General features: G+C 36.5%; 1 protein-coding gene across 3 annotated transcripts in view; it reads right to left on the minus strand.

The window, feature by feature from the left end:
- WAC (WW domain containing adaptor with coiled-coil) overlaps positions 1 to 15,551 on the minus strand; it is a 59,348-nt gene that overhangs the window by 18,470 nt on the left and 25,327 nt on the right. For all 3 annotated transcript variants that reach the window (XM_084282913.1, XM_084282914.1, XM_084282912.1), the window contains exons 5-9: positions 14,894 to 15,009; positions 14,392 to 14,504; positions 12,638 to 12,946; positions 2,677 to 2,922; positions 679 to 801 (exon numbers count right to left, since the gene is read on the minus strand). In XM_084282913.1, the coding sequence (XP_084139039.1) occupies positions 679 to 801; positions 2,677 to 2,922; positions 12,638 to 12,946; positions 14,392 to 14,504; positions 14,894 to 15,009 (907 nt within the window). The remainder of the gene's footprint in view (positions 1 to 678; positions 802 to 2,676; positions 2,923 to 12,637; positions 12,947 to 14,391; positions 14,505 to 14,893; positions 15,010 to 15,551) is intronic.

Genomic DNA, 15,551 nt, shown 5'->3' on the forward strand with positions numbered 1-15,551 from the left:
AAGTACTCAGTTCAATGTAACATAAAACACACAAACGCTGTACCTATTCACTCATCCTAAGACAAAACAACCAAAGTCACATTTCCATCATTACTTAAAAGTTAGTGTAATTGTAATACAGCTTATCTACTCAATATCATGACAATATTCATGACTTTGATTTCAGTTTCTAGCTTTAAGTTACAAACCACAATGTACTACAGATACCTGAAGCAATACCATGCCTAGAAGCTGAAAATTATCTACGGAAGACTATAAAGAACACCAGGTACAATGAACTCCTTTTAAGAACTGAAGGTCTCCCTCAAGAGTCACAGCTACACAGCCTTACAAGAGGGTTGTTCAACCACAGAAGTTACATTTTCTATTAAACATTAAGTAAGTCATATTAAGGTTCAGAACAAACTTGCAAGTTTCACATTACTCATATAAAGTTAACAAACAAAGAAAACCCCAAAAGGTGAGACAGAAAAACACATTTACTTAGTTGTTTGCCAGCTTCTTGATCCCCAAGAAAAGATTTCTTATCCTATCTTTGGGAAAGGAAGGCGTTCGAGATCCTCTACACCATGTGGCCAAAGATATGACAAGAAACAGCTTCTGCAAGTTTCAGTTGTATCAGCTTTTATAAAATACAACCTCACCATTTTACACGAGTGAGAAGATAACTTTAAATACCTTGCGTAGACAGTTGTGCGGCTTGAGAAATAAGGGAAGTGATATTGAAAGCAGATGGTCCAGCCGTAAGAATTTTATGGAGTATAGACTGCAGAGAGGCTTGTGTCACAGCTGCTGTTAGAACTAAAAACAAACAACGTTTCACTGAGAATTGTAAACAGTTTAAACCGTTCAAACTGCCTAAACATATAGAAGCTGTTTTTATCAACTGTTTTCCCCATGTCCACAATAAATCAGAGCACCACCTGATCTATTTTGCAATGACATTAGTTCAATACATGAATGCTTTGCATGTCTGACCAAGTCCTTGTTATTTAGCAGCTTATGTTGAAGACATACATTTCAAAAAGTCTTTAAGAAACTGTTTAACTCTTCAACTTCATCTTATGGATCAATTATAATCTTGCAAACAAAGAACACATTTGTTCGATTTGTTACTGCTGTAAGCAGAATAAGCAGGTTTTTTAAGGTTACCATAATTATTAAATACTGGTAATAAAAAAATAAAAGCTGTATCACTTAGCACCCCAAAAAGAGATTTGAGGGGATGGGGGAAAGACCATTCCCAATTCAAAAAATAACAATACCTTAAAATACCAATTATGGTAAAGTTAAAATGCTCTAGTTTTTCTTTAAAAAAAATAAAATTGTTCTGACTTTCAGTCCCATTTGCTCCCACCTTATTAAGAAATTATTAATTTTCAACCAAATGGTTTTAAGCTGCACTGCACAGTTAAAGCATCTTCCACAGTCTGAGCCAAGGAGATCCAGCCTCTGAACTAGCTTTTCAAAAAAAGGTCTAGAGTCTTTGCAGGATACTTACATACACTACCCATGAATAAGTCTGAAAGAAAAATGACCCACCAGCACAAACACAAAGTAACCCTACACTGTGCACAGTGAGGGCAGCCCTGCTGTGCAGGCTGAAGTCACACTGGCCGTTTTGATTTGTTTTGTTTTGTTTTTTAACTGTCAGCCATGCCCTCATACTATCAAAGTGATACTGAGCACTTTTATTCCAAGACAGACACAGTTGCTGCTTAGATGTGTCCACGTAAAAAAGGCAGGGAATTTAAGCTAGCAACTTACCAATAAAACACAACTGGCGTCAACAAGGCCTATTTTTTTTCAACACAAACTACAACACTCCTACTTTTTCAGTCCAACCTGGTATAATAGTTTGAAAAATTTCTCCCAGTACAGGGAAAAAAAAAAAACAAAACAAAACAAAACAAAACTACTTGCCTCCTAGCACTGAATGAAGATTTACTGATTAAAATGAAGCCAACTGAGTTTCTCCTCAGAAACGATTGTAATGTACAAAATCCTAAGTTCTAAGTAAAATTCTACTGTTTAGGTTTTCCTGGTGTGCACTTTCAAAAAGTTCATTATCACTGGGCACTACATGTAAACGTGTTGCTTCCAATTTAAATTGATGATCAGTGCAGAACACGTTTGAACAACAAAACCATCACCCAACATCTCCTCCGGTAACTTGACACACGCAGACATCATGAGATAAAATTACAATCAGAACGCACCAGCTCTACCTGTTCTTGTATTGAAAGGCACTACAGCTAGTTCTAAACCTTCCAATAAAGTCTATGTGACAAAATCGCTGAGGGACACAGAACAGATGCATAAAATTTAGCTGGTTGGAAAATTATCAATACGCTATCTTTATTCAGAGCAGCTAACACATTATGTTAAAGAAAAAAGTTGCCAGGCAACAAAATTTAATAATCCCTAGAAGTTCTGGTATTTGAAACCATTATCAGAATAGGAGCTTAAACTGTGGAAAACAAGGAGTATCACATGAAACAAACAAATAAAAAAACTCAGGAAATTCTGGGCAACAGAATGCTGATACAGTGACTAAGTCACCAGTCTCAATGAAACCGCTCATGTACATGAGAATTTATTAGCTTAATTTTTACTTAATTTTATTACAGTAATGTGCATAAATAAAAGATTACATCAACTTTAAAGAATTCTTACCTTCATTGATTTTGGATATATCTACGCTAGAATTATTAAGCTGCAATGTGGCTTGCAGAGCAGGCAGCAACTGTCGAAGGAGATTTGGGTCCTGAAGTAACGGAGGAATTGGTGATTGTGGGACAGGTGAGACAGGAACTGTAGGAGCAGATGAAGCAGGTGCAGAAGCTGGATTCAGTCCAGAAGCAGAAGATGTAGAAGGAGTTGTGCAAGAATGGGGTACAGACTTGTCCACGGATGTAGACTCTGAACAGAATACAAAAAGTAATTTTAAATTTCCTCAATACAGCCTCACAACTTCTCGCTACTGTAACATTCATATTCAATTCAGAAGATCAAAGTCTTTACTATAAGAAAAAAAGCTACATATTCACATAAAAACTGAAGATATTTGATAACTAGTATAATTTAGGCAACTGAACCTAGTATTTATTAGGAACACACAAAAAAAATACTTATACTTCAAGGATTTGACTGAAAGCTGCCAATATGACAAATGGGATTTTTTTCTACCATTAATGTACTCCTAATTATTAGGACAAACTTTATAAGAAAAAATCTCTGAGGAATTTCTGTCTGCTGTGCATATACTCATTTTGTATGTTTTTACCCATCGTTTCAATCTTTCTTTGGAAAACATCTAATGAAGAAAAACTTTTTGTAAAATTAATAGACTTTACGAACAGACTAGTATGTCAAATTTGACAGAGAACAGAAGCCATACTTCCCTTATTCAGAGACCAGACTACAAGAAGCTACAAAATAAAGGCCAAGTCCATCACATACAATTCACCTACATTGCTCAGGATTACAATGTAAGATGGTAAGCTGTTCTGAAAACTTAAAACATGAGCTCCTCACATCCTGTGGCATCCTCAAAACAGAATGGAAAAGCCATCTAAAAATATATCTGCTCGTAATTAATTTCAAGGCTGTCAGCTTCCCCTGAAGCATCAGGACCTGTATTCTTTATTTGCTTAATCTCTTTTTAGCAGCTAACAACACTTTTTGCCTATATACATGCTTAGCGCTTAAATTCTTAAATTACATCGTACTTAGATGATATCATATGGCAATTTGGTTCTAATTAATGAGAGTTCTTTAATACACTTTAAACATAACTTTCAGTTAATTTGAAAGTCTCTCCTCCATTCCAGTACTGTGAGAAATTCCTGCACTGACACATTTCCACACGCTACGGGCACACAGTCACTTCAAGTATCCTTTCTTAAGAAGCCTGGATCTCTGTACTCTGATTTTAGCTTCCCTTTCTCTCGCCCCCATTAAACCACATCATGAAGCTTGACCCTCAAATTCCATCAAAATGAGCACTCCTGTAGCACCAACAGGTTGGATAAGAATGAAAAGATGAATGTGGATCCAAGATCTCAACCAGGATGCTTGTACATTATACTGAAGACCTGATTTTAAATCCACCTCAAATTGGACATAGAACATCAACCTGGATATTCCATATTTCAAGTAAAATCCAAATGAAAGCTAAAATAACTGGTTTAGAAACTCTGTCACTTTTTAATTATTTTTTCCTTTGGAGAGAAAGTAAAGGTAAGAAGAGGTTGACTTTTACTATAGAAGAAAAATCAAAAGGCCTTTTTTTATTTTACTACTTAAGAATAACATGTCACATAATTTCTAAAAACTGTTGTTGTCTGACAGCCTGAACTGCAATTTTTGAGTTTGACACAGTGGGAGAATGTTAAAAAAAAAAAAAAAAAAAAAAAAAAACCTGACTGAGATTATAAATCTCTAAGAGCAACAAAACACAGAAGGGACATGGTTTCTGCAGGAAATTCGTAACAGGTCACAGATACTGCAAAAAAAAAAAAAAAAACAAAAAACAAACAACAACAAAAAAATAACTTTTGCTGACAATTAGCTGAGAAATGTAAAGCAGAAAAAATGCTGAAGAACCCTATTTTGACTGCTTGTAAGGATGCAACAGCCAGGGCACACAGACGTATTCCAGTGGTTCATGAAGTCTTCTAAAAAAGGAGGTGGCCCTATCTAGTTACAAAAAGCCTTGGGATAATAGATCTATTTTTTATTTTTTTTTACTGTATTTGTAAAGGGACCTGGTTATTTGGCAGGAATGTTCACGAGAACATAGAACTTCCAGTAACACAAAGGAACAGCATTACAAACTGAAAAGGAAAATGATGATGTTACCAATTTTTTATACATTTTTTTCCTTAACAGGACTAGGACAATTGACTACGTATAAGCCCTCACCCTTAATACAGTTAAGACACTGATAAAAGTCTGTGTTATAGAAGTATTACATACAAAATCTCACAATACGATGTTGTTCTAGGTAAACGTATCCAAACTACCGCAAGCCAAGTTACATCAAGTAAACAAGAACCTTATCACACTAAAAAACATGTAAAGTTTGAACTAAACCTGTATCTGCCATAGCGCACATAAGGAAAACAAGATATATTGGCAGACAAAAGCAAGGAGATAAAGCAGAGGGGGGCATGCTAGTACTTGTAAGTTTTTTACCACAGTTTTGAGACCCTTGCAGGGTGGACCACCCTAATTAAAAAAAATAAAAATGAACAGAACAGAAATAAATAAATGGAAAAAAAAAAAACCAAACACAAAACCTAAGCAACTACTAGGACTAGTTTCAAGATATATTTAATGTAGTTAGGCACGTCTTCACAGTTAGATTGTGTTATTTTAGTGGTGTTACATCAGTCCAATCATGTTCCTATGACCAGTGGTAAAAAGAAGAAATTATCTACTCCAAGTCAAGAAAGCACTCACTACTGTATTATGAATTCACATAAGCAACACCTGAGCTTCAAATCACTCCACTACACCAAACAGCTTAAAGTATTTTTCACCCATGCTGCAGCTTTGTACACAAAAAAAGAAACCGAATCAAAAGCAAACTTGAGCGAGCAATACACTGAAGGCAGACCTCAAGATCAGTGCTGGGTGTTTCTCGTTTCTTGTACAGCAGGACTCAATGTCTGCTGTAGGGCAGATTCAAAGTCTGCCCTACAAAACCACTGAATGCCAGAGGTCTTTAGAAGTACTTAAGTTCGAGTGAGCTTCTCTGCTACAAAAATACAAAGTGTATTGTACCAAAACAACCAACACAATCCAATTAATTCTTTTAGACAATATAAAAACATTCCTCGCTATTCTGTAACAGCACTATTACAGACATCTTAAGTACATGTTAAAATACACCTATGAAAGGTATGTTTTGTTTTGCTTATTTCCACCCACATTAAACACCTAGAGAAAATGACGTGAAAAGATTCATGGCTAAGACTAACAGCTAAGACTAACATTTCCATTTTTTGAGACTGCTAACATTATGAAAATAACAGTCCAGATGTAACAGATGAATGTATCCCTATGATCATGACTATCTATATGTACTTAGTGATATAAAGGGTACAAAAGTGTTTCTGCCAAATCAAAAGTCTGAAAAGTATTTTTGTGGAAGTATTTGTCATTTTTAAGTAGCCTGAAAGGCCATTTTCTTCTCAATAATGGGAAACTCCTTTGTGATGGAAGCAAATATGCTAAAAATACAGAATACAGACTATTTCTGTAAAATCACATTTTTCATTACTTATTTTAAACCAAACTACTTCACTCCATCGCTTGCAGACTGGACACGCTATTTCACAGACAGAAGTAAATACAAATGACAGCCAATTAAGAAAAAACTTCTAAATAATTATGTAACTGTTTTTGTATACTTAACGAAGATTTAAAATTTGTTTCATTTAAGATACCAGAAGTTGCAACTTCCACCTCTTGAGTTAACATAACCAGTCAAAACTCCTCAAGATGGGAGTGTCAGTTCTACAAAAATCCTCACATTGCCACTCACTGCAGCATTTCTCCTGCTTTTCCTACAAGTAGAAGCAGAAACTTCTCACCCTTCTCCTCCTCCCTAATAGCCCTTCTCTGATCTGCTTTAAGTTCAGACTGTTTCACTGTATGAGTTGCCACACACTTCAGTTTGTTTTTTCAGCATTTAAATTACTATTTCCTAGTTCCTAAAACATTTAATCAATAAATAAAGCATTAAGAGTTACAGAACTGTTTAATTCTGAATTTGAAGTCACAACCATTGTGGAACATGTTAAGTGAAGATTGCATACTGAGAAAAGTTGCATTTCTCTACAAATCTCTCAGTTACACAGCTCTGACATGCTGTTCTGTACTCCTGAGTCAATTCAACTTCACGTTCATAAGCCACGTACAGTATTATTGCAAAATAAGGCTTTTGATTACATGACAGTCCTTCATAAATCTGATTTTACGCATTAATACATCTATCATGGATTAATTCTGAAACTATGAAATTTTACAAAAAGAAAATGCAAATTGTGTGTGTGTTTTAGAATAAGCATTCTTAAAGGAAAGAAACCATATTGTAAAGGGTCATAAAAATGTCTAAGATGACAGTGAGTTAAAGTTGCCTGCTATTGGACAAGGTAATTCTCAAGTTCCTTCACGTCAACACCAACTTCTACACAAACGACTCTAATCTCACATAAAATTTCAGCTACTATCATAAAAGTACCAAATAAAACTCTTAAAAAAAAAAAAAGAACAATTAAAACTAAGAGCAGAACATAATCCACTGTGATCTTTTGACCTGTTGGAAACTTCATTAACTGATATTTATGTTTTAGCTCTTAAGATCACTGTTCCGAATCAAAACGAGCAAGCAAAAAACCCAAACAGATAAACAAACTAATTAGATGCAGGCTATATATATTTTAAGACCAAAACACATTTCTGGACCAGTATCTGTTATCATGGGAGAGAAGCAAGAACTGAAGCCATCCAAAAAAGTAGGAAAAGAAAGCAACCAGATGGCAAACACAAAACAGGCATGGAGATTAATTTACAGTAGTATGAAGAACTCGTAAGCGGTTTTACATTAGAACAAAGCATTTCTGAAGACCACAATGATTAGAGGAGGGCTTTCTATTTAAAATCATTCTGCTGGACTACGAGAAATTTGAGATGTACAAAGGTGCATCTTGGTTGCAGGTTTCACAAAGGGGCAAGTGAAAGAAGTGAACTGGAGGCTCCTGCTTGCCCCCGAAACGTCATTTCAAGGCAGAACTGAAATACTGAACGTTCCCAAGCACTATGGATTTTTTAACAAAAGGGCCAAGCAATCCTTTCAAGAAAAATTTACCACAGATTATTTTAGACAGCTGTGCCACAACGTTCTTTGATTACAGCCTAGATAGGAGAAGACAAAAGCTTAGATTCTCCAAGTTTGTGGCAGTAAGTTAAAAGGCTCACGAATCTTGCTGTCGCCAGTCGCTGCCTCTCGTGACAAGACCACTTTGCTCCTAAGCAAACCAGCATCTACAGGTGAAATGAAGTTCTTGGCCTAGTATGTTGCCACTGAAATAAAGTTATTCTGACTAGATTTAATGCAGGAAGTGAAAAACTAAGTCCCCCCAGGCATCCTGTTCCAGCAGAGCCCTGTCAGCACCACACAGTGCCAGCTGGGCCTGCACCGGGCCTGCCCTTCTCGTCCCCATGCTGCGCTGCACAGGCATGCTGGTAGGCCTCAGAACTGAGGCGGGACAAGGAATTCTTGTGTGTGTTTGTGACACAGAACTGAGGGGGGACGAGGAATTTGTGAGAGAGCGCACATGTGTGTGTGTGTGTCACAGAAGTGAAGAGGGATGAGGAATTTGTGTGCGCACGCAGCAGCTTCCTTCACAGGCCTCCTCCTGACAGTCAGCACGCTGAGGGGCTCCTTGCGCATCGTGGCTGAAGACTGCTGTAGATGGCTTGCTCTTATTCTGGCATGTATGTGGACAGGTGATTTATTCCAACAAATATATATATATATATGTATATAATAATGATATGGAAATTACTCACAATTGACTGGGTAATTCCCAAATGATCAATATGACCCCTTCCGCATTCCAGCAGCTCTAACTACTTCACGTTTTCCTGTTTTGCTTCTTTTAATGACATTAGAAGACACAACGCGCTCAGTTCCCTGAATTCATATATTGTGAGCTTGAGTTGTATCTCTGCCATTGACAAGTCACACACGTGCTCTCATGCTGTGCTCTCCATGGGGGGAAACCAGCACTACACAATGTTCAGAAAGCCAATGGCTTCCTGCCCCCTACACCTCCCTTCTGCTCTATAATTGAACAGCTACCACCCAGAACAGCTCACTGAACTGCTCTGATTCAGTGCTGATGGCTAAGAATCATAACACATTCATTTGTGCTGAAGTACCATGTTCTGAGCAGTGAGTCGCATTTAGCTTTTTCGCACAGCTCAATTCCATCTATTAAGGACCTTAAGCCCTACCAAGATATGTGAATATTTAGAAGCAAAGCATTTTGTAAATACTTTAGGACAAATGCAACTAAGGAAATAACAGCAACTGGGTTCTCTCAAACGTACTCTAATTCTCCAAAATAATAATAAAAAAATGTATTCTATTCATGTCGGATTACTTCAGTCTCAGAAGATAATTTTTATAATTTTTCCCAATTGCCAAAGTAAATGCAAAAGCTATGCTCAGCAAACATGTATGAAACAGCAGAATAAACCTCTAACAACCTCACCAATGTCATTTTTTTGTAACCACTGTATGAATTGAGTAATATACTTAGAACTGCAAAACTCTGCCAAAGAAGATGCAACAATAGCAGGAGCAAGGTTACCAACTCACTGTTGAAGACTAGCAAGTGTTATAAGTATGAAAAGCAAGAGGGTGAGAAAAGGATAAGGAAGAAGCTCAGCTGTCACTGACCAACCACTTCGATCTGTCAGCATCCACATCACCACCCACACAACACCGCAGCGGCCATCCTGCTGAATTCTGCCAGACATTTTTCAGAGTATTGCTGCACTAGAAACAGAAGTGGACTTGGACTAGAAACAGGACGGGACTTGGAAAGGTGTGAGAATTAGCCTACAGACACACAGGCTGTTAAGATACAGACGGTAAAATATTTCATACAGTAACTGAATTAGAAATAGGAAAATATGTGGTGTGCCCTACAGATAAAGCAGCCAAAAAGTAGGAAAAGCAACCCCACACTTTACCTGCATAAAGCACTCACAGTGAGCACAAACAGAAGCAGCAGATTCTGACTGGAACATTCAAATCAAAGGGTAGAGGTCAAATAGTTCCCCAGGAACTCTCCACCACTGCCAGCCATTGAGGGCAGAGGACTACTGCTAAGAGCTGAGCTATAGTTCAGCCAGGGATTTTATTCAATCTCCTTGTGGGACTACAACATACCCCTGCAGCAAAAGAGATTGAGCTGAAAAAAGTGTTCTTGTTTGTGTTTCTTTTTCCTTCATAGCTATTACTGCATCAAAAAAAAATAAATAATACACACAACAGAACTATTAAAACAGTGGCATATCGCCACCAACAACACATTGACAGGAATAAAAAAATTCATTTAGGCAAGATAATTCACATATTATTCAGTCATTTGGACCAAGCTACTTTTACAAGCAATGCTAAAAGACGGCTTTACCTCTTTTTAGAGAGAGAGAGGGATGGGATGGCACAGCTATTGACCAGAAAAAAAATAAAAATCAAAGTCTGTTCTTTTTGCTCAACTGCCATAAAAATGAACCTCTCAAACCGTTTTCCTATTCTACAAAGATATTTTTAAAAGACTGTTTGAACTGACTATCTCAGAACAAGGTTTTCTTCATTTTGTACAACAACCATGAACAAATACTTGAAAAATGATATACCTATCATACTACAGGTTCACAACCAAATCTTGGAGAATGAGTAACAGAAGAAAGCTAGACAAAAACATTGCTTACAACACTGCTTACTCCCTTCATTCAAACACACACGGTGCTACAAATATTATATTGGTCAAATTTCTTATCCAAAAAACAAATGAAAGTCTTAATCACAAAAAAATAAAAAGGCAAAACTACTGAGAACACCTTTTTTAAATGTTTTTTTATCTGCACTGAATTTTTCTGCTTCTGAATGAAGAGAGATAATTCAAGCAACATGTCGAAATGCATGAAGAAGTGTGTCAAGCCTAACATTCACCTATTCTAACCCTTCAATTACTACCTTTAAAACTGCAATCCACCCTGTCTGAAGCTCAGGAAGTGCTGTATTTGCTCATAATTAAGTGCCATGAAATATTTACATCAACTAGTCATCGGTATGGCAGAACATATCCATTTCACTCACATAAGCTTAAAAAAAATCTCTATGTAGGAATACAGGAATTAAGTGGTTATTAAGACAGAAGCATCCAAGGGAACAGAGATTGACAGGTAGGATTTATACTGTTAAGACTGCCCCATATGGTCACCTGCACTATGTACCCAATTGTATATGCTCAGTTCTCAAACAAATATTGCATGTAAGAAGTACTAGAACTACCTGCCAACATTTCTAGCAGTAGTCACAGTGGGAAATTCCTTCAGCCGCAATAAAATGCATTTGCTCAGTTTAACTGGAAGCAAGTAAGAAAGGTATGTGGTAAACATGTAAAGAATACCCTGTTTGAAGTCCAATTACACACCAAACAAGAATCAAACATCCAAAACAGAGTAAAATGTGTTTTCTTTCAGTATATTTTAAAGACAGCAACAAAAAAAAGAGAGGATATGCTTAAGAATAGAACATATCACATGGACATTTTGCACTGTCACATTTAAAAGAGTGCAAACTGCACTCAAAGCACAGAGGTTGAGCTGAAGCAGGTAACTTCATGGTGTTCTGTACAGGAACCACACACAGACACCTTGCTTCCTTTGCATAGGAAAGGGCTTTCCTCTGTTCCTCTGCATTTATAGTCAATTATGTTTCAGGTCCTGTGAACACTGCACAAAATCTAATGAAAAACAGCAAAATTCTTCACGTGCAATTTCCTTACATTGCAGTTATTTGTCAATGAACAATAGAGTTTGGATTATCTGAAGTACTTATATCTGCACTTAAATCTGCAATTTTTTAATTAAAAAAATGGAAGGCAGGAAAGCAAATGCAGAGCCTAACTAAGACCAACATCAGACCTGAGTCGTCTTGGTGTGCTTTTTAGGACTTATCATTCTTCCTAGACAGACCCACAAATTTCAACAGGGCAACAGGCTGTTCAAAAATGAATCCAGTGTCATCCTAGCTAGGTAACACTTTATATTAAAAAAAGATTATCATTTTTTTTTTCCTCTCCCAATTCTCCCAAAACGTCATCATCTGACATTGTTATTCTCTAGGAACTCAATTATACCCAAATATCACTAATAATACACTTCTCCAGTCCCACAATCTTCTTTAGCTTTTCTTCCCTAGCAAAGAAGTAAATCCAATTAATTTGTAGATTTTTAAAAGTTCACAACACACAGAGAAGTCATGATCTTTGTTTGATTATTCTAAATGTTTAAGGTATATTACAAAGAAATACAAACTTCAGCAGCCTTGGACCTGAAGATCCAGTATATCATTAAGCACAGATCATAACAGAAGAGCAGCTATTAAAGATATGTAGAAAATTTTGTTGCTTTCTGTAAAAATGGCACTTGCAGTTTGACACTAGCTTTCCAAACCGTAACAGCAGTTCAGAAAATGTGATGGTCCAAAATGACTTTCAAACAGTGTAGTTACATCTATGTTAAGAACTCAAAAAATGGCAAAGATCCAAAAGAACATGAGGGTGGAAAAAAAACTAAAATGTATTACTAAGAGATCATCTGAAATTATAATTTGCAGAATAAGCCAGTAAACACTACAGTGTCAATTTAAAATTGTGTAAGATAGAGCAAATGTGGTTTAAGTAAACACATCAAAATACTAACTGGGTTACAAACAGACAACACCAGAAGTATCTCAGTTCCAGAAGCAACATATTTGAACCAAGAAAGCAAAGCAAAGGCACTGCATCATTTTAAATACTACAAGGAATTGCATTAGACGTACCTTTTCTCTCTGTTTTCTGTGAAGGGATGGAAGATGTGGATGTAGGCAGTTTTGATAAAGTAGATGCTCCATTAGCATCAAAGGATTTCTTTGGCTGGTGATCAGATTGTAGAGAAAATGGACTAGGAGGAACAGTGCTTGGGGTAGCAGTTGGATGAACCACTGGTTTGATGGGATGCTGTACTGGAGTAGAACTACTGTGAGTCTCTGCTCTTGGCAGTCTGTAGTCTCTGTCATTGTGCCTGCTTGTTTGAGATAAAATATTCTGTGGGAGCATACTACTGGCGTCACTGGAATGCTTGTCTTCCACTTTTTTTCAGGATTCCCCAAGTAATGTTGCAAAAAGGAAAAAAAATATATTAGAAACTCGTCTAAGATTATACTGCGATTAATACAGTTGCACATCAATAACTAGAACTGACTGAACTTGTTATGATTTAAAAAATCTCAAGCAGATTAGCATCAAAAAAGGCAAAATTCATTTTACTCACTGACAAATTGCATTTTCTCTGACCTGTCCTTGATTTAGAGTTCCGGTTAAGCACTGTGTTTTGATGAAAGGCTGCTTATAACGAGCGTTACAGTCAAAGTTACCTTTTGAAGTCTCCTAAAAGAATCTAAATCAAAATCTATTATATCCATCTTATATTTAGTGTTAAAAGATAATTTGCGCCATTTTTCTTTTGTTCATTAAAAATACTGAGCACCAAGTATAATTTAATAGTTTCAAATCATAGCCTTCAAAGAATTCCATTTCAAGTTACTTCAGTACTACCACAAAGAATTACTTCTTAGTTTAATTAGTTCAAGACAACCACACACGAAGTGGGCAACTAATCTGCATCTGTCACATGCTAATGCAAGTCCTGAACTTTTTTTTCCCCTCAATTCCTAGACTTTCATGTGTCACAAACCAAGTTGTTACTGAAATATGTAATTATGCTTTTTGTTTTAGCACTGCAATGTGTTTCAATGTACACAGAAGAACAGTCCTTTACACACCTCTGCTTTGTCAAGTCCCTTGCAATACAAAGAAAAAAGATACTTTAGAAAAATAAACTCTGGTTTCTCCTTTTAAACCATCTTGAGACATATGCTACGAAGTTAACAAAACTATATCTGCATACAGAAGAAATCTCACACGTTTCTAGGAAACAGTCACACATTTCCTAGAAAAACTTGGCAAAGATTAAAGCTAGGTATGAGGAAAAAGAAAACTCCAAATAGAAATTCACAGTCTGAGAAAGGCTTTGCTAATTGTATGGGCTCAGTACAAATACCCTTTCAATAACACGTACAGGATTCTGAAAACCCCAATATCATAATCCATCAAGTTATTTTTACTATTTTCAGGTGTTAAATCAAGGTTTTAGGAGAGACTTCTTTATTTCTAATTTCATGCTCAGAATTGACAAGTCTCAATAATCGCAACACTGCAACTATACCATAAACCACGCAAGCTTCTATAACTACCCATGGAGAGATTAAGTTACACAGTGAAAGCTGCATAAAGGAGTACCACGAAAAGCATTAAGCAACTGTTGTACTAATAAATGCTCAGGGTTATTTTAAGGAACAACATTTGGGAGAGCTGTCCGCACCATCAGATTTGGCTTTTTTATATAAAGAGGAGAGAAAAACAGTTAAGGAAAAGGAATTATTTTATTCTGTAAGTTTGGAAAAGAAAACAGTAAGGCAAGCAAGACAAGAATATATTACTGTAAAAAAGAACAAAAAAACAAACAACCACATACTTCCACTGGCAAACCCACTGGCAGCTGTCGCCTGCATCACCTCTCTTCTGTAATCCCTATCTTTTGGGAAACTGTTAACTGACATTTTGCTTGCTTCTTTTTGCCTCTGCTCTCTGAAGAAAAGAAAGCACAAGTTAAGTCAAAATGTACATCACCTAGTAATGCTTTCTACCAGTTAAGTTACATAAAGATGAATTAAATCATTCAAATAGGTCACTGCTGCAGATGGGGTTGGCAAACTATCTATTGCTTCCTGACACCAGCACTTGTTGAAGCCCTGTTTTGGCTTGCTAAGATAGCAAAGAAAATGTGCATTTCCCCTCCCCTGCCTCTGGGATCATCAAGGGAGAAAACAGGTGCAAGAGGCCATGTACAGTGCAGAAAGACTAGACTTGGACCCAATCTATTATAGCAGTAATCTACTGCATAAACTTAACCACTCTCTACATGACCACAGGAGTTGTATGTTCTTTATAGATCGAGAGTAGACACACGCAAATACCTTTCCAGCCATTCTTTTGGTTTTTCCCACTGTGAAACTTCTGTTCGGCAGTTGTAATAGTACTTTTTGCCTGAAGAGCTGATGTGTTCAGACCAATCATCCGCAGAATCATAAGCCTTTAAAATACAAACAGTGTTGGACAAAAGGCTACCCCAGAGTTTTAACATACACATTTAAAACTAAGTGGTGTCCTCACATGCACCCATATCACTGTTTCCTACTTAGACCATCTCTAAATGCCTGTTTCATTTTTGATAGTTTAAAGACATGACCACTATACTCCTATTGCATTCTACAGTAGTTTCTTCTGTTTTATTCTCACCAGCCCCCCCCCCAATATAATACTATGCTTATTGAGATACAATAACATGTACTTTGTCTTATAAATAATTAAACTTAGACAAGACAATACGACTTTACCCACAAAGTTCATGGAAATATTTCTTTCTGTATCTACTTCATTTAATCATGTCATATTTTACATTCAAGATATATACCTCAAACCTCTAATGATTATCAATTAGAATAGTTTTACACCATATAACAATCGCAGCTTGTGCATGCAGAGCGTTTATAAAATAAAGCCTGATGTTGGATAATTCAATAAAGCAAATAATGTACAACCCCCTCCCCCCATTTTAGACAAAACGCTATTGAA

The sequence above is a fragment of the Netta rufina genome, assembly GCF_964035555.1.
Source record: "Netta rufina genome assembly, chromosome: 2".
Taxonomy (NCBI): Eukaryota; Metazoa; Chordata; class Aves; order Anseriformes; family Anatidae; genus Netta; species Netta rufina.